At 46.0% G+C, this 19811-nt stretch overlaps 1 protein-coding gene across 1 annotated transcript; it reads right to left on the bottom strand.

Annotated features, from left to right (window-relative positions):
- Positions 1-3692: 3692 nt before the first annotated feature.
- Positions 3693-17091, bottom strand: LOC118085455 (high-affinity choline transporter 1-like). The gene is made up of 8 exons (XM_035116121.2): positions 17025-17091; positions 13647-13760; positions 12630-12785; positions 11676-11824; positions 10674-10817; positions 8852-9005; positions 6719-6936; positions 3693-5567 (listed from the first exon to the last, which is right to left on the bottom strand). Exons 1-8 carry the CDS (start codon positions 17074-17076, stop codon positions 5061-5063), a joined length of 1494 nt encoding a protein of 497 aa, XP_034972012.1. The 5' UTR covers positions 17077-17091; the 3' UTR covers positions 3693-5060.
- Positions 17092-19811: the final 2720 nt, after the last annotated feature.

Below are 19811 nucleotides of genomic sequence, written 5' to 3'. Positions count from 1 at the left end.
GGAAAACCCACACCGAACTGTGAGGTGAAGCCTGGCTCTTTGCCTCGGCTCTCACGCCCTTAAAATAAATAAATATCTACCCTCCCTCCGATATTGATTGAGGATGCAATTGGCGGAGAACAGCAGCAGCAGCAAGCAGTGTAATGTTCCTTTCAGGAAATGAGCCACTCAGCCGGCTCTGCCGCATGACAAGCAGATGAATAATTCCTCTGGTTTCTGTTCTGCCTGTTACACTGCGCTGAGCTGGGCTTACTTCTGAGGGAAATCCTAAACTGAGCTGGACTTCGTTCTGGTTCCGAGTAAACAGGCATAGGGTCGTATGCAGTTCAGAGTAGACTCATTGGAATGAATGAGCACGACTAAGTTAGGCCCATTAATTTCAGTAGGTCTGATTTCAAGGAGTAGGAGTGTTTGGGGTGCTAGGGGACCCCTGGTGGGGGACACGTCATCAGCAGGAGCGGAGCAAGCTGCCCATAGGGGCGGGGCGCACCACAGGGCCTCCAGAGTCTGCCTTCCTTCTCCCACTCAGCCATCCTACAGCTAGAGGGAAGGCAGTGGGCGGATCGTCTGGGCAGTGTGGAACCTGTGTGTACCCAAGCCACTGCGTCTCTCCCAGGAGAGACATGTGGTTTGGGCACGCTGCAGGCCCCGCGGTGAATGCCGCCCGGCATTTTGTCACCCCCCTCAGTGGTGGCACCCAGGGTGGAACGCACCCACCACACACCCCTTCCTCCACCCCTGCACATCATGCTCCTTCTGGGTAGTTTGTCCACCTTTCGTCCCCACCTGACTCTCCACTCAGCTGTGACTCTTAGAAGCTGTCAGCATGCGACTGTGGACACGTGGCTGGCTAAACCTGGTGCGAGGTGCTGAGTTAGGGACTTCCCCTGCATGCGAAGACAGGCTCCACCAGATTGAGTGGATGAGACCAATGGAGACTTTTTTGTTTAGACACTGAGGTCCTCCTCTGAGGGTCTTCTGGTGGTTCCCTCACTGCGAGAAGCGAAGTTATAGGGAGCCAGGCAGAGGGCCTTTTCGGTAGTGGCACCCTTCCAGTGGAACACCCTCCCTTGAGTTGTCAAGGAGATAAAGAACTACACAACTTTTAGAAGACATCTGAAGGCAGCCCTGTATCAGGCAAGTTTTTTAATGTTTGGTGTTTTGCTATGTTTTATATGTGCTGTAAGCCTCCAATAGTGGCTGGTGAAACCCAGCCAGATGGGCAGGGTATAAATAATATCACCATCATCATCATCATCATCATCATCATCATCATTGAAAAGGTGAATAAGAGTTGACACAATAGAAGTGTAAAATGTTATACATGGCATGGAAAGAGTGGGTAGTGAAAAGCTCTGATAATGAGATAAACTCATGGACCTAAATGTTGGAAGATCAAAGAAAGTACTTCTTTGTCCAGCACATCGTTAAACTATGGAACTCGCTTCCATGGGATGCAGTGATGGCCACCATATTGGATGGATTAAAAAGAGGATTGGACAAAATCATAGTGGACCAGGCTTTCCATGGCTACCCGTCACAATGGCTATGCTCCACCTCCACTTTCAAAGGTAGAAATGCATCTGAATAGCAGTTGCTAGAAACTGCAGGAGGGGAGAGGGTTCATGTGCTGAAGTCCTGTTGTGAGCTCCCCATAGGCACCTGGTCAGGATGCTGGACAGGGTGGGCCATTGGCCTGATCCAGCTGGCTCTTCTTATGTTTTTAAGAAAGGGGGGTGGCCCTACCCTCTGCTACCATGCACCTCCCAACACATTGCCCCCAAGAGAATGTGGTGCTCAAGTCTCTACAGAGAAAAGGTCGCCCATCTCTGCTGTGAAATCTGAACTTAGATTGCTGATTAAGAGCCATAGTTTTCAAGGGGTGCCTTTCCTTTGCATGTCTGCCTTTGTAACAGAGATCCATCTTTCAAGATCGCTCTGAGTGCAGTTTTCCTGCAGTCTCTTGTGGTTTTTCAAGTTCCTATAAAAAGTGGGACCTAGTCATTAATAATGGAAGAAAAAGGCATTTACAAATGGAGCATCTGCTTAGCAGGAGCCGCAACACTCCTTATCTGCCATATGTTGCATTAGGTTTTCAGAAATTTTGCACAAAGGTTACAGTTCTGTTTCTTTTTGTCTCTCTTCAAATGGTGGGGTGGGTTTTGGCAATTTTAGGTTGCTTTGAGTTAGAAGTATCTATCTGTGAGAGATTTGAAATCAAACCTAACGGTGATAGTTAGTATGTGAGAGGGTTACAGACCACAGAGTTCTAAATTGTCAGAGAAGGTTCAGTGGTGTTGCCTCTCCTCTCCTCCTGAGAGGAAGTAAGGCTCATTTCCTGTTCCATTTCTCTCTCTCTCTCTCTCTCTCTCTCTCTCTCTCTCTCTCTCTCTCTCTCTCTCTCTCTCTCTCTCTCTTGCTGCAAGTGACAGAGGCAGACATGCCTAGAGTTGCTATACATTACTGGGATTTCAAAGGCAAGTCAATTGAAAAATCACAAATTTTTGGCATTTTTGTTTTTAAAAAACCAAAAACTCAACAACATTGGGGGGTCTTCTAAAAAAAGTTAAACCATTTCAGTAGTTGCCTCAACATTCTTTGATGTATTTTTTCCACTAAGAACATTTACCTGCATTTTCTTATTGCTGATAAGAACAATGCACAACTGTAAGTAAAATATATTTTAAACTTACTTCAGTGTGTGGTCTGTTTCTCTGCAGAAGGGGGAAAGGGAGCTAGTTGCCTGAAGTAGTTGGAATGCTTTAAAAGAAGGTTTAAAAGCCTCTTCTTATATTTCACTAAACCTGCCTAACAGTGGGATTTAAAGAATGCTACTGGGGCTCTTTACGCACTAGTCCTGCATTTGTTAAAACAGGCACCAGCCATTTTTCTTTTGTTTGCTAACTCACACATGTGGGTGTGTAGAGAATTAGATATAACTGATCTATCCCCTTACCAATACCTAGCATATTATTTACCCTTACCATGTTAACTTGTTTTCTGAAGAGCCTCTTGCATTTCAGCAATCAAACCCCTTTGCATGGCAAAAGATTGTGGGGAACATTTTAGGGTATACAGTCAGTTAACTACAGACTTATAACATTGATATACACTGCCTAGCTTCCAGGCTGGGTTAGAATTTTCATTTGAAGCTTTAGTTAATGTAGGCATTAAAGTAAAGCATGAGGGGAAGAGAGAGGCTGGTCAAACCATAGGGCAGGCTTCCTCAACCTTGTTTTGAGACTACAATTCCCATCATCCCTGACCACTTGTCCTGCTAGCTAGGGATCATGGGAGTTGTAGGCCAAAAACATCTGGAGGGCCGGGGTTGAGGAAGCCTGCCATAGGGCTTTTTAAGTAGGCCGTGGAAATAATGCCTTATATTTGCTTTCAGAGTCTTCAGATCAAACAGATTTTTCAGATGGACAAGCCTCCACAACTTGTGAACGGAAATATGTGCCTTCTGAAATTAACATTGCAAAATTTTAATTTCAGTGGGTACAGAATGATGGCTGACGCTCAGTACATAACACGGTCGCAGGTTGGGGGCTTATTAGTCACAAGTGCCTCAGAGTGGCTTGCAAATAAATAGTAAAATACACGGCAAAATCTATGGAAGACAACGTAATTAGAGGCGCAATAGGAGGCGATCAAACCATCAAATCAGGTCTTGTTTTATATCATGCGTTTTATTAATACAAAAAGAAAAGAAAGTTTTTGAAGGAAGATCCATCGAGTCCAGTATCTGGAAATCACAAACAGAAGGCACCGAGGCAACTCAATCTCTCTTACTATTTGTGCTGAGCAACTGCTATTTAGAAACTGGGGTCACTTTCACACCATTCATTTAAATATGGCTTCCCGCAAAGAATCCTGGGAGATGTAGTTTGTTAAGGGTGTTGAGAGTTGTTAGGAGATTCCTGTTCCTTTTCTCAGAGCTACGAATCTCAGAGTTCCCTGTGAAGAAGCATTGACTGTTAAGCCTCTCTGCATAGCTGCAAAGTTATCCCTTTTTTTAAGGGAAATTCCCTTATGCTGAATAGGCTTCCTCGTGAGAAAAGGGAAAACTTGGCAGCTATGCCTCTCTGGGAATTGTAGCTTTGTGCGAGCTCCTCCAACTCTCCCTCCTTGGGATTCTTTAAAATGTCAACCCTTCAGGCGACACCTTCAAATAGAGGACCGTCCTCTGTAAATTAGGACACATGCTCCACTCCTACTGTTGATGGTACTGTTGATAAAGGATGCATTTCAGAATTGGAATTTCCCCCCTCATTACACAGAGGGCTACAAATTTGGCAAAAGTAACCAATCAATTAAGACACTCTATACAACTAAACGATCGAAGAGCAACAAATCTGTAGCTGCAGCACCGATTAAAGGGCTTCAAAGGCTTCATGTTTTTACTGAAAGAGCCCAGACATTGGATTAATGGGACTAGGAAAAAAAGAAAGGTGTTGGAGGTTGTGCCACAATGGGAGAGGGCACTTTGCTGTGACTATGGATTTCAATAATAATGATGATGATGATGATGATGATGTGGTACCTTGGGTTACAAATACTTCAGGTTACAAACTCTGCTAACTCAGAAATAGTACCTCAGGTTAAGAATTTTACCTCAGGATGAGAACAGAAATCGTGCTCCGGTGGCGCAGCGACAGCAGGAGGCCCCATTAGCTAAAGTGGTGCTTCAGGTTAAGAATAGTTTCAGGTTAAGAACGGACCTCGAGAACAAGGTAAGTTCTTAACCAGAGGTACCACTGTAAGAATAATACAGTGGTACCTCGGTTTACAAACACAATTGGTTCCGGAAGTCTGTACTTAACCTGAAGCGTACTTAACCTGAAGCGAACTTTCCCATTGAAAGTAATGGAAAGTGGATTAATCCGTTCCAGACAGGTCCGCGGAGTACTTAAACTGAAAATACTCAAACCGAAGTGTACTTAAACCGAGGTATGACTGTAACAATAAATCACACAGCATAGAAGATGACCTCAATCAAAGAGCTATGGTTTCAAGAAGGATCATGGGTAAAATACCAATACAATTTGTCTCCCATTTGCTCAAAACTCTGTTCTGGCGCAGGCATCTCTTTTTCGTCTCTGGGGTAAGGAAATGACCACCCTGTCAGCTCGCATGATCTTACAGACGTCCCATCTGCGGGGAAGGACGTTTGCCTTAAATAGAAAGGCGGACAGATGCGAGACGGAGACGATGGTCAGCAGAGATACCAGCATGGTGAACAGCTTAAATGGGAACAGCTGGACATAGGCCCCGTCAACCAGAGAGCATCCTGGGTAATGGATGACCGGGGGGAGGTTCAGGGTGGGCTCCCCTGCCAAGAGGCGCAGCAGGAGGCCCAAGAAGAACCCGGCGGCGGAGCCGTAAGTGTTGGTGTTGCGAATGAAGAGGACGCAGCAGAGCTGGGGGAAGAGGAGAGCGTAGACGAGTTCTCCACTCAGGAACCAGAGGTCATAAATGGAATGGGCGTGAAAAGCTAGACCTGCGGACATCATGCCAAAGATCACCATGGACATTCTCATCGCCCATAGCACTTCTTCCTCTGATGCCTGGAAATAAAGAAATATGTGCTTTATTATTTGTTTAGGTGCTATTACATTTCTATGCCGCCTTTCCTCCAAGGAATTCAAGGTGGCGTGCATGACTCTCCTCCTCTCCATTTTACCCGCACAACAACCCTGTGAGGTAGGCTGGGGGCCGAGACACAGCGACTGGACCACCCAGGTCACCCAGGCAGCTTCATAGCTGAGTTCAGGTGGTCTGCTAGGTCCTAAGTCTGACACGACTACACTCAGCTGGGTAACTTTTACCAATTTCACTTATTATTATGTATTCTATTTAAATTGTCTTTCTGGGATTTGGGGTGGCCTTGAACCCTGTTGTTACCGCTTCCTGGAAATTCCCAGGGACACCTTAAATTAAGAATTGCTTTATTTCATTTCGTTTTAAAAGAAAGGTCTCTGCTATATTCTTACTGGTGAAGTCAACTGCTTACCGCAAACTCCAAGAGCCGGTTTAGTTAATGAGATGAGGAGCCTTGCAATATATTTTATGAAATGTTACGAATCTATTTCCTGTGATCATTTTGAGTGTAACTCTGTGTAACTACTGGCTTTCTATCTTTAAATTTTATTATGTTCCAGTGCATATTTCTGTTGTGGCCTTTCAAGTTTCTCTCTTCTTATAGAGAGAACCTAGATTTGGCTTTGCATTTAACATTCAGTTTCTTTCATTTTTAATACAGATATCATGGGGTAGGGGAAGGGATAATTGACGGCATCAGGGCAGACATGGAGAAAGGATTTAACCTTTTCCGCCCCAGGTGCGGGAAAATCATGCTTCTGTTTTGCATTGGGAGGGAATTCCTGCATTACTTTATGTTTATTTTTATTTCATAAAAATGTATGCACTGCTTGATTATAAAAAAACAACAACCTCAAAGCAATTTACGACAGGAATAAAACAATAAAACTATTCGTAAAAACAGTTGCAAGCAACTATTAAATCATTTTAAAAAATCAAAATCCGTGATAAACTAAAAACAGATTAAAATACAAATCAACATTCCACATATCTGGGTGGGCTTGTCAAAACAAAACAAAATTTTTAGCAGGCGTTGAAAATAATATAGTGAAGGCGCTTGCGTCCCCCACAGACCTCCCTCCGCCCGCTGGTGTCGATATTATTCGCAGCAACTCACATCTTTCCTGAAGACTTTCCTGTATATGTTGTGAGCAAACAAGGTACCAGCAGAGAGCAAGGCAGAATCCCCAGAAGACATCACGGCAGCAGCCAGGGCGCCCAAGCCACCAAGGGCGATATACGTTGGGCACAGATGGTAGAGAACCAGTGGGAGGATGAGGGCAGACTCTCCTCTGTCGTTGGGACTGGGGAGGCCATAGGCAGTCTGGTTCCAGTCTTAGGAAGGAAACAGAGAAGCGTCATGTATGTTAAAAGGTTTGATCGTATTTCAGCATGAGGGTTAACGCATGCAAAGGAACAGGAAGTCTTCCCTATCACTTTTACCAACAGGGAGAGTAGGCTAGGTTAGGAACAGCGTGTCTTTGAACGAAATTGGCTGTCCCTAAAATTCATCACAACTTCTTTCTCCCCAGAAGAATCAGGGAGGACTTGCGGTCCTCCGGGTGGTGTTATGGTGTGTGCTAATCTGAATTTATATGGTTTGTTACTGCAGACCAGAGTTTTCCTAACTTAGGTCTCCAGCTGCTTTTGGACTACAACTCCCATCATCCCTAACTAGCAGGAGCAGTGGCCCAGGGATGATGAGAATTGTAGTAAAAAAAAAAAAACCAGTTGGAGACCCAAGTTTGGGGAAACCTGTTGTAGATCATGGCATCATAAACTGGCATTATTTGATATAAAATACACCCCTCAATGAACTATCTCGGAGCTAGTCTTTCTCTAAAATGTGCCCTGGAAGGCATGGCTAAGACTACCTGATCTCTTCATGCTTAAAGGTCAATACACTAGTCTTGTGTTATCAAGCAAACCAAACTCCCACCTCCTGTTGGGGTTCTGCATAGTCTAGCATCTACCAAGCATGAACTCAGGATTCAGGAAACATACAGATAACCACTTAGTGGCTTCTCACTAGGCCATGTCCTTTTGATCACAAAAAGGCAAACAGACAGGAACTTGTAGCAAATGAGCAATGGAATGAAGGTGTGAGGACAATTGCTCATCCAAAAGACCTTGTCCCCATTCTATAGCAGCACATTGGCTCAAAAGAACTGAGAAACTCGAGATGTTCAGTTGTTGAGGAGCCCTCAAAGCTCCCCTGGGACCTCCTCTTTGCTTCTCCATCATCTCAAGGACTAGCAGGGCTTTTTCCCAGCTGGAACTTGCTGGAACTCAGTTCTGGCACCTCTCAGGTGGGCACCATTGCCATTCTAAGAGAACAAGGGAGGCATTCATGGTGAGTTCCAGCAGCTCTTTTTCTAGGTAACTACAGTATCATTGAGGACCAGCCCTATGAAGACCAAGGAATGGGGGAGAGAGATGCTGTAGCCTTGCTGCTGAAGTTTACTGGTGGGAAGAGTATAACCCTCAAACAAAAGTCCTCCTTATCTCTAACTTGCGTTCCACTTACTTCTGGATAGCTATATCCTTCCCTACCATAGAATCATAGAATCATAGAGTTGGAAGAGACCACAAGGGCCATCCAGTCCAACCCCCTGCCAAGCAGGAAACACCATCAAAGCATTCCTGACAGATGGCTGTCAAGCCTCCGCTTAAAGACCTCCAAAGAAGGAGACTCCACCACACTCCTTGGCAGCAAATTCCACTGTCGAACAGCTCTTACTGTCAGGAAGTTCTTCCTAATGTTTAGGTGGAATTTTCTTTCTTGTAGCTTGAATCCATTGCTCCGTGTCTGCTTCTCTGGAGCAGCAGAAAACAACCTTTCACCCTCTTCTATATGACATCCTTTTATATTTTTGAACATGGCTATCATATCACTCCTTAACCTTCTCTTCTCCAGGCTAAACATACCCAGCTCCCTAAGCCATTCCTCATAAGGCATTGTTTCCAGGCCTTTGACCATTTTGGTTGCCCTCCTCTGGACATGTTCCAGCTTTCTCACTTAAGCCTATGTCTGTGGCAAGCCTAGGTCACTCTCACTCCCCGCTTAGGGTTTTAGGATGGGTTGGGATTGTTTTGCTCTTTAGGTCAAGGTGTGTATGCTGAGTGACTTGCCGCCTGTTGATATTGCAGCTCTGCTGCCTGAAGCGTATTCTGTGTCACTTTCGCTTCATTTGTTCCCCCCCAGGTGTGAACTTCTTGTGGGGCACAAGAGCAAACACATATGGCTTACCTGTGGAAGCAGCGACAGCCCCAATGACAACAGAAGGGATGGCCATGATGAAGCACCCCAGTCCAGAAAGGTAGGAGATGAGTCTTCCTTCATTTGGAGAAGAGGCTGAGAGAACTCGCTGGAAATAGATTTGCCACGGGATACTCCCAAGAGCCTGGAAGAGAAGCAGAAGGTTATGAACATATCACTCAGCCTCCCACCACATTACAGCCAGCCCAAAAGTCACTTCAGGCAATACAGTGTTACCTCGGGTTATAAATGCTTCAGGTTACAAACTCCGCTAACCCAGAAATAGTACCTTGGGTTAAGAACTTTGCTTCAGAATGAGAACAGAAAATGCATGGCGGCGGCAGTGGGAGGCCCCATTAGCTAAAGTGGTACCTCAGGTTAAGAACAGTTTCAGGTTAAGAACAGACCTCTGGAACGAATTAAGTTCTTAACCAGAGGTACCACTGTACAATCCAAGTGCTTTTAGGCCTTGTGGCCTTCCATTCCAACTGAGTCTTGTCTGAGTGATGAAGGGCTCACTCCCAATTTTGCTCTGGTTCCAAGTGGTTTCCCTCTTGCCTCGTTTCTTCCCAAGGGAAAACCCTTGGGAATCTATTCAGCAATAGATCAGAACAAATGACAATCTAATACCCTCCAACATTCTTCAGGTGAAAGTAGGGACGTTTTTGACTCCTGAACAACTGACCCTCCTTGACCCCCCCCCCATTTTTGGGTCCGTCCCTCCTGCAAAGCATTTCCTATCAGAACAGGGGCGAGTGCCGCCGCCACCTCACAAATGGGATGCAACATAATCAACCCTCCACCGTCCTGAGGAAAAATCCCGATTTTATTTACAAAAAGAAAACCGCAGAAACAAATGTTAGAAAGGGGCAATACTACCCCAAGGTCCAAATCTTTAATTCCCCCACTCACTGTGGACCAAACTTGAGCAAAGAGCAAGGCAGTTTGCTGTTCAGAATTATCAGTGTAACCAGTAATGGGGGCGTTGCAGGAAGCCGCTTGGAAATCCATTCTCAGATGTGGCTCCAATTCAAATTGCACCTGTGAACGGGTGTTTTTCCTCTGCAGACATGGTATACATTTCCCCTGCTCATCCAACACAACTATTTCTACGGTCAGGGGCGTAGCAAGGGGGGCGATGGGGGCAGGGTGCCCTGGGTTCCACTCCGGGGGGGGGGGGGAACACTTCGGCGCGCCCCCCACCTCCACCGACGACGGCCGCCGGTGCAGCGACTGCCATCGCACAAGCCCTGATGTTGCAGCCATCCGCCACTGTTGAGTGGCATGTGAAGCAGCCAACGTTGTCTGCTTTACATGCCACTCAACAGAGTGGTAGGCGGGACCATGCGCGGAGCTTGCTGACAATCGGTGCCCCCCCCCCCCCCCCATGAGCGAGCAGCCAGCCGCCACCCGGTAAAGCCTTGCTCGGCAGCTGGCTGCTCACTCACTTGCTCGGCCAGCGCGCTTTGCTTCTTCCTGCTGGGGCGGAGGCGAGGGGCGGGTCAGAGAGGGGCGGCAGCCGCACACCCCTCCCTGGCCCGCCCTTCGCCTCCGCCCCAGCAGTCAGAAGCAAAGCGCACACCGAGCAGGTGAGCGAGCAAGCTGCAGAGCGAGGCTTTGTAAAAAAAACCTCGCTCCACAGCTTGCTCGCGGTTTGCCGGCGGTGCTGCTATAGTGCGCACTACGGAGCGGGTTGCCACCCCGGGTGACCGAGAGTCTCCATATGCCACTGTCTACGGTCTGGCCAGAATGAAATAAAACAGCAAGCACCACCAGCTTGCACACCCCCATCTGCCTTGGGAGCAGTTCTTACCAAATATAAGAAGTCATCGAGCCACCTTCCAAGATACTTCACTTCCATTTTTCCAATCCAAGGTGCTTGGAAGACGTCATGCACAGCAGTGTAGGAAATGCTTTTTGTTGCAGAGTTCATGAGGGCGAAGGGGATACAAACCCACTTGCGGTAAAAAGAGAAACATCAGAATTATTTCCCCCACCAGGTTCCCTCAAGGACACCAGCCTTGAGCTCTGGTTTGCAAAATATGCTACCCACAAGTGAAAAGAGGAAAGTAAAATGAAATATCCTCTCCTGCTCACCAAAATCCATCAAACAGGGGACATAGGTGAGTGATGGGTCGATAGCTGCTCACCCACAGACAATATTTGACCTTACGAGCAGCTGGTTGCTGATGATTACTATAGAGAACCATAGGTGCCAAGTTCCGGGATCAACAGTGCCGCGACACCGGAAGTCGCTTCTACGCACTTCCGGACATGCGTAGAAGGGACTTCCGATGCCGCTGTGCCCATTTCCAAAATGTCTGCAGCACCAGAAGTCGCTTCTACGCATGTCCGGAAGTGTGTAGAAGCGACTTCTGGTGCCGGCGCAGCACCAGAAGAACATGGCCGTCGGCAGGAGCTCCGTAATCCGGGGGAATATGGGGTATTTTGCCATTCGGGACACCTGCGGGAAACGGTAAGAAAATATGGGGTTTTCCCGGGGGAAACGGGGTACTTGGCAGCTATGTAGAGAACTGGCTCCAGTGGCGGGTCCTCGAGACACAACTCCTGCTCACACCTGAAGCTCTAGCTCCACACATGTAGAGAGAGCACTCATTCACTTTGATGGTGCTCAGATTCACTGCAAGCAAAGATTATCCCCAGACTCATAATTTTGTCCTAGCATTTTGTACCCATCACACCCTCACAGAGACTGAGACCAAGCCCCGTGTGTGTAGAATATGGATATGGTTTTTTTTAAAAAAATCAAACCAGCATTTCAAGTGAGTAGTAAAATAACAATATTGGGACTTACCAGGCTGACTGTTATAAAGACCAGCTGTATTACATCTGTATATGCAACCGAGTACAGGCCGCCTAATAAAGTATAGATTATAACTGTGCATGCAGAGATAACAATGACTAAAATACCATGGATATCCAAAATGACCTGCATGGTTGCACCTGCGGAAAAAAGGACAACATTAAGCTACAGTATGAAATTTAATGCTACACAATTTCCCTTATATCATTATATTAGTGTGCAACACAAGTGACAGAATTTCTCCTTAAGAGATACAAGCATTAACATAGGGAGAGATGTTCTTCTAGAGCAGATGTTTTCCCCAAACAGGTGTCCTCCAGCTGTTACTAGTCTACAGTTCCAATCATTGGACTGTGATCATTGACCATACATCTGGGGCTGATGGCCTTTGAACTCCAAAACATCTGGAGTGCCAGAGGTTGGGAAAGGCTACTCTAGACCAGTGTTTCTCAACCAGTGTGCCTCCAGATGTTTTGGGACTACAACTCCCATCATTCCTGACCACTGGTCTTGCTAGCTAGGGATGATGGGAGTTGTAGTCCCAAAACATCTGGAGGCACACTGGTTGAGAAACACTGCTCTAGACATTATGAACATTCCCAGATGTGGAAACACTAGCAGTTCTGGTTATTCTTCACGGTGGGTATGAAGTAGGGTTGTTGCAGGACATGGCTGAGGAGCGGCTGTGGCCTGGGGAGAGTGCCCAAGGACCAGAGAGAGAGAGAGAGATCTAGGGCCACTTTGGGCTGCCTGGTCTGAGGTTCCCCATCCGATTTAGGGCAAATCACTCCATCTATCCTCCTCTTGGTTTCCCCATCTGTAGACATTTGAAATGGATGGAGTGGAAATGTGGGCTGCACAGACTCATGGGCTGTAATTAAAGCAGTTACTACTTTACTGAAACAAGCCTTCAGTCCTTCAGACAAGCAAGAGATGTTTAGTTACCTAAGGAAGAAAGAATAGCTGCAAACCAGAATATGTCCCCTATCAACGATGGAATAAACATGAGGCTTGCCATCACATTCCCATACGTTTCTTGGAGTGGATCCATCATTGTCACGTAATTCTTTGATCTCATTGGCTTGACAAAGAAGAGCCCACCTGTTAAAAAGCAGTTGTATTGCAATTATTATTGTCATCTGGGCGGAAGCAATGTTTTTAAAGACCCAAAATTCCCCCTGAAGAGCTAAAAGTGGCATACGTGGTTCCTCTTTCCCATTTTATCCTTAACAATCCTGTAGTCTGAGAGAAGGTGACTGGCTTGAGATCACATAGCAAGTTTCCATACCTGAGTGGAGGTTTGAACCGGGGTCTCCTCACACCTGGACCAGCACTCTAACCTGGGAATAGTCATCACAGTGACCTTCAGGGATTGTTGGATAGCAATCTGCTGGGTTACTAAGCCTTGTGACTGAGCTGAAAGGAGTTTGAAATAGGGGCTGTCTCCTCCTCTGCCCTGCCTCTGCCACACCCCTGGAGCACCCCTTTTTGGGTATTTCCCTGGCTTCGGCTTCACAGGATCAGAGGGTTTGCACTGTTCGACAGTGGAATTTGCTGCCAAGGAGTGTGGTGGAGTCTCCTTCTTTGGAGGTCTTTAAGCAGAGGCTTGACAGCCATCTGTCAGGAATGCTTTGATGGTGTTTCCTGCTTGGCAGGGGGTTGGACTGGATGGCCCTTGTGGTCTCTTCCAACTCTATGATTCTATGATTCTAAGTATTTATGGCGGACCCAAGATAGGGAAATTTAGTTTCATAGTCCAGATTCGGCCCAAGATCCATCTATCCGGAAACCCCCTCATCCCAGCGGATCTTGTGTTTGGATTGCTCCTTTTCGTATGCAACAAGGGCAATGTGAATCAAAGTCAAACTTCTGCATTCCCCTTGGACGAGGCTCTCATCATTTCCAGTACTGATTTTTATTGGATGGAATAGTTACATATTTAAGCTTCTTTGAAAACTTTACCAAGAAGGAGAGACACAGCAAATCCTGCTGGGGCTTGGACCCACACGAGTCCTCTTGAAGGCAGGTAGACAATTTCAGCAGTGCCATTGATGTAGGCTCCTCCAACCCACGTGGCTGAAAGAAAGCAGGAAGAACAAACGTAAACTTGGAAATTCGCTCAAAATGGACAATCCAGCTAAAAATAAATGCTTTTCTGCGCTGCTTTTAGCCCCAATTCTTATAAGCCCCTGATAAGGGAAGGAGGAGACTCTTGAGAGTCCCATGGACTGCAAGAAGATCAAACCTATCCATTCTTAAGGAAATCAGCCCTGAGAGCTCACTGGAAGGACAGATCCTGAAGCTGAGGCTCCAATACTTTGGCCACCTCATGAGAAGAGAAGAATCCTTGGAAAAGACCCTGATGTTGGGAAAGATTGAGGGCACTAGGAGAAGGGGACAACAGAGGATGAGATGGTTGGACAGTGTTCTCGAAGCTACGAACATGAGTTTGACCAAACTGCGGGAGGCAGTGGAAGACAGGAGTGCCTGGCATGCTATGGTCCATGGGGTCACGAAGAGTCGGAAACGACTAAACAACAACAACAAGGGAAGGACCGCATCTCAGTGATAGAATATTTGCATTGCACTTAGGACATCTCAGGTCTCAATCCCTGGCAATGAAAACCTCTTTTGCAATATTTTCTCTTTCAGACTGACGAGAGGTTTTATTTATTTATTGACTTTGGAAAAGAAGTGGCCACATGAGAATCTGCATTAACGGCACCTTTGGTTGGTTGGACGATATTAAGATCAAAATACAGTTTTTGAAAATTAAGGAAACTCTTGACACAATTAAGTCAGTTAGAAAGATATGGAATATAATGCCGAACAAAAAACAGATTTGATCCACGCTAAATTGCCTTTGTGGGGAACCCCATTTTTAAAATTGGGAAAAAGGTGGCATGTATGGAAACACTGGATGGAAGCGGCATAATGACTGTGGATCAACTGATAGATGAGGAAGACGAATTTTATACGTTAAGTGTTTTACGAGATCATTACCACCCGTCAGATGCATTCCAATAGCAATATCTGCAGCTACAAAGTCTTGTGACAAAGAACAACACCCCCATCTCTCCCTCCCTCCCCCTTCTATTTCCCCCCAATCGCAAGATGTCCATAACAAAAATGTCTCTCACTACATGTAAACAAATTGCAAAAAAGACTATGAATTGAAACTGCAGACAAAATATGTACTTTCCCCCCCGTTTGTTTCGTAGCACAAGAAAATCTTTAATAAAAACTAATTTAAAAAAGCAACAACAGGGTTTGCCTGGGCTGCCTTTTCAGCCTCTGAGACACCAGAAGGTATTAGAACAGTTGTCCAAATCTTCTGAAACAAAAAACCCGGCAATTACTTTTTATAGATTTTTGTTATTAATAAATAAGTTTGATATGCAGACTGTAAGAAACAATTGCGGGGAAAGATTTGGATGTTCCTATACCAGCTAGACCAGGGGTCCCCAAACTAAGGCCCGGGGGCCGGATGCGGCCCAATCACCTTCTAAATCCTGCCCGTGGACGGTCCAGGAATCAGCATGTTTTTACATGAGTAGAATGTGTCCTTTTATTTAAAATGCATCTCTGGGTTATTTGTGAGGCATAGGAATTCGTTCATATTTTTTTCAAAATATAGTCCGGCCCCCCACAAGGTCTGAGGGACAGTGGACCGGCCCCCTGCTGAAAAAGTTTGCTGACCCCTGAGCTAGACAGTGTGAGAGTGTTTTAGCTTCCATAGCAAAGGCATTGATGGATCTTAAACTAAGGCTTAAAGGTAAAAAGGTAAAGGGACCCCTGACCATTAGGTCCAGTCGTGACCGACTCTGGGGTTGCGCGCTCATCTCGCATTATTGGCCGAGGGAGCCGGCGTATAGCTTCCAGGTCATGTGGCCAGCATGACAAAGCTGTTTCTGGCAAACCAGAGCAGCACATGGAAACGCCGTTTACCTTCCCGCTGTAGCGGTTCCTATTTATCTACTTGCATTTTGATGTGCTTTCGAACTGCTAGGTTGGCAGGAGCTGGGACCAAGCAACGGGAGCTCACCCCGTCACAGGGATTCGAACCGCCGACCTTCTGATCAGCAATCCCTAGGCTCAGTGGTTTAACCACAGCGCCACCTGGGTCCCTCTAAACTAAGGCTTACACAACAGAAAACAATATTTAGAATCTATTGGACTCCATTACTTTTGTATAGAAAAGGACTGTCGGATGCAGCTCCTTGTTGGAGGATAATGCCTCTTGGAAACATGTGTTCTTACATTGTCCTGTTCCCACTATGTTTTGGGTGAAAGGGTTGAACTGTATAAATACAACTGTAAGGAAAAACTTAAAATATTCAGAGGGAAATATTCTTTTGAATTATACACTTATTATATGGAAGTTGACATCTGGACAACGAAAACGGTTTCTACATGCTCTAAGTATGCCCAAAAGACTGATATTGATGAATTTGAAAAACAAAAATCTGGCCCTCTTTAATCAATGGATTGAAGACACGACAGCACTTGCAACATATGAATAGATTGATTATAGATGCCGGCTTTGTTTGGATAGACATATTGATATTTGGAACAAGTGTGTACAGAATATAGCAGGTTATTAATAAACATATATGCATATAAGATATATATATATATATATACGGTGTGTGTGTGTGTGTATAATTTTTTGTATAACTGAAAAACTTTAAAATATTAATAAATAAATAAATAAACTTTGGAAAAGAAGTGCTTTAAAATAAAATAAAAACCTGCTATATTAGTATATTTGAACCTTCTTTCTTTTTTCACTATTTTGTATAACTGGGGGGGGACTTTAAAATATAAATAAATAAATAAATAACCTGGGGAAAGAAGTGCTTTAAAATAAAATCTGCTGCAAAACTTCTAGACCTAAGACTCAGATGCAGTAGTTCAGTGGTAGAACACTCCCTTTGCATTCAAAAGGTCTCATGTTTAATCCCCGGCATCTCCCCGTTAAAGCTAGGAAAGGCCACAGACACAAAAATGCACACACAAACACGAAAACTCTGACTTTCCCCTTCTGAATTTTGGCATTTTCCCGGGGTCCTTAATCACCCAACCACATTTCTAGACTCTGCCTTGATATCATGTTAGTTCCTTTTAAAAATTGGGAATCCTATAACACCATGATGCCTCACACCATGAGTCATTAGAATTGTAAGTTTGAAGGGACCTCAAGGATCATATAATCCAACCCCTTGCAATGCAGGGATCTCAACTAAAGCATCCATGACAGATGGCCATCCAACCTCTGCTTAGAAACCTCCACAGAAGGAGAGTCCACAACCTCCTTGGTTTTGGGAAATTGGTACTTACCGGTAGCGGTGAACAGTCCAAGGCAAAAACCCATTTTCCTGTTTCCCACCATGGCCACTTCACTGGGCTTCCTGCTCTTGAGCTTCTTGGCTTTCCAGGAAGCCCATATTCCAGTTGCTAAAGTAACAGCATAAAAAGCAACCAGGGCCACCGAGCCACTTGTGCTCAAAGCCATCTTCTCCAGCTATCAGGAGCTGTGAGTTTCTGGCAGTGGAGCCAAGTTCAAGCAGCAAACGCCCGTGTCTTGTCAGACGTACCTTCTGCAAACTCTTCCACTGGCGAACCTTTGCTGTCTGAAGGACTAAACTGGGGTGTGCGCAAAGTGGGAGCCGAGCAGTTTATGACGTTGTAGTCAAGGAATAGGACCCCGCCTATCTCTCTCTCTCAACAGACAAAACAATCTCTACTGGTGTGTCCTTTAATACTGGGGGGAAAATGAGAGATTAATGGAACAAACAAAAAAGATGCAGCATAGGCATTGTGGATACCAAGTGAGGTCTTGGAGCAGTGGTTCTTAAAGGGTGTTGCACATCACACTGGATGGCAAGCGTGGCAGGAAGATTCAACGACAATCAAACGACTTTTAAACGTGTCCGTCTAGTATAGCACAGAATACTATCAAGATCAGAAAAGAGAAATGTTTATTTGAGTTGATGAGATGAGAGTTTGTCTCACATTGGACCTAACATACCGTACTTATCCATGTATAACATGTCGTGTATGTATAAGACACCCCCTCTTTTGGGGGACTTCAAATTGAGAAAATGGGGGGAGATTGCCCAGAGCTATTGAGCTTTTTTGGGGGGGGCTGCTGAAAATCGCTCACCTGCAGGACCGCCACAGCCAATCGCACGCACATCGACGAAGCCACCAATCTTTGGCACGCAAGCACAGCACAGCACAGCACCCACCCTATTGCCACAGCAGCCAATAGCCTGCAGAACTTGCCGCACCGACCAATCACCCGCAAATATGCCACTGACAATCTCCTGCTTGCGGCAGGCACCAAACCCCCATCCCACCTCTCCACTACCCATGTGGTAAAGGGACCCCTGACCATTAGGTCCAGTCGTGACCGACTCTGGGGTTGTGCGCTCATCTCGCATTATTGGCCGAGGGAGCCGGCGTACAGCTTCCAGATCATGTGGCCAGCATGACAAAGCCGCTTCTGGCAAACCAGAGCAGCACATGGAAACGCCGTTTACCTTCCCGCTGTAGCGGTTCCTATTTATCTACTTGCATTTTGACGTGCTTTCGAACTGCTAGGTTGGCAGGAGCTGGGACCAAGCAACGGGAGCTCACCCCGTCACAGGGATTCGAACCGCCGACCTTCTGATCAGCAAGCCCTAGGCTCAGTGGTTTAACCACAGCGCCACCTGGGTCCCATGTATAAGACGACCCAATTTTTTTTAGCATGAATTAAAAATAAAATAACCTCGTCTTATACATGGGGAAACGCGGTAAATGAGATTACCTGGCAAAAGCAAGCTCACACCTCTCATTGAGTTTGTAGGCATCCTTAAGGTACATTTTATGCAAGAGGCTAGTTTGCAATTATACTTTGGGAATGATTTGTGTCCTTGTGCTATACTTTCTGGATGCCCCATGATCATATTATAAGGTGTTGTGTTCTGTGGTAGTTGTGGTGGCAAGGTGGCACACAGAGGCGACAGCGGGGGCAGGGAGGGGGCCTGAATCTGTGGGCAGCAGCAGGAGGGGGGATGTTTTGCTTACAGTAGCAAAACATCCTGGGCCACCCCTTATGCAGAAGGTCCCAGGTTCAGCTCCTGGCCATAGGTGCCAACTTCCAGACTGAAAAATCCGGGATCGGCAGCTGCGCGGAACCAGAAGTTGTGCTGCGGCCATTTTGGAACTGGGTAGAGCGACACCAGAAGTTGCTTCTACACATGCTATGCCCATTTCCAAAATGGCCACCGTGCCAGAAATTGCTTCTGCGCATGTCCAGAGACTCCAGACATGTGCAGAAGGAGCCTCCCCAGGCCAGTAAGAATCCAGGGGATTCACAGGGTTTTTTTTAAATCCAGGCTGCCAGCGGGAAACGGCTGGAAAAACAGGGGTTTCCCGGGGAATATGGGAGACTTGGCAGCTATGCTCCTGGCATCTGCTGACAAAGTTGGGAGAGACTCCTGTCTGAAGCCCTGGAGATCCACTGCCAATGACTGTAGGAAATCCTGAGATATGGTGATCTATCTTGGTGCAAGGCAGTGTCCTATATTCCATTTTAGAGCACATTTCTCCTACACATTGTTGCAAACCATTTCTCCCATATACGATGCATTTTAATGTTACTTTCAGCATTGGAGAGTTGCACTGCAGAATTCAGAGACGTGTGGATTTTGCTGCATTCCCGTTTGTATCTTGTTTTGGGAAGTACAAATCAGGTAGGTTTGTGAACCGAACTGAATTTCTTCCTCGTTGCTAAGAAGAGTGGATACAAATAAATAATGTACATTTAAACTTAGAAGGAAGGTACTTTGGAATTGGGGGGGGGGATTACAAGAGAAAGAAAGGGAGAGGGAAGATCTCAAGCATTTGTAACAGAGATCAGCAAACGTTTTCAGCAGGGGGGCCGGTCCACTGTCCCTCAGACCTTGTGGGGTGCCGGACTATATTTTGAAGGAAAAAATGAACGAATTCCTATGCCCCACAAATATCCCAGAGGTGCATTTTAAATAAAAGCACACATTCTACTCATGTAAAAACACGCTGATTCCCGGACCGTCCACGGGCCGGATTAAGAAGGCGATTGGGCCGGAACCAGCCCCC

The sequence above is a fragment of the Zootoca vivipara genome, chromosome 4, assembly GCF_963506605.1.
Source record: "Zootoca vivipara chromosome 4, rZooViv1.1, whole genome shotgun sequence".
Lineage (NCBI taxonomy): Eukaryota > Metazoa > Chordata > Lepidosauria > Squamata > Lacertidae > Zootoca > Zootoca vivipara.
The sequence above is the reverse complement of the archived record's forward strand: the minus strand, read 5'-3'. Positions and strand labels throughout refer to the sequence as shown.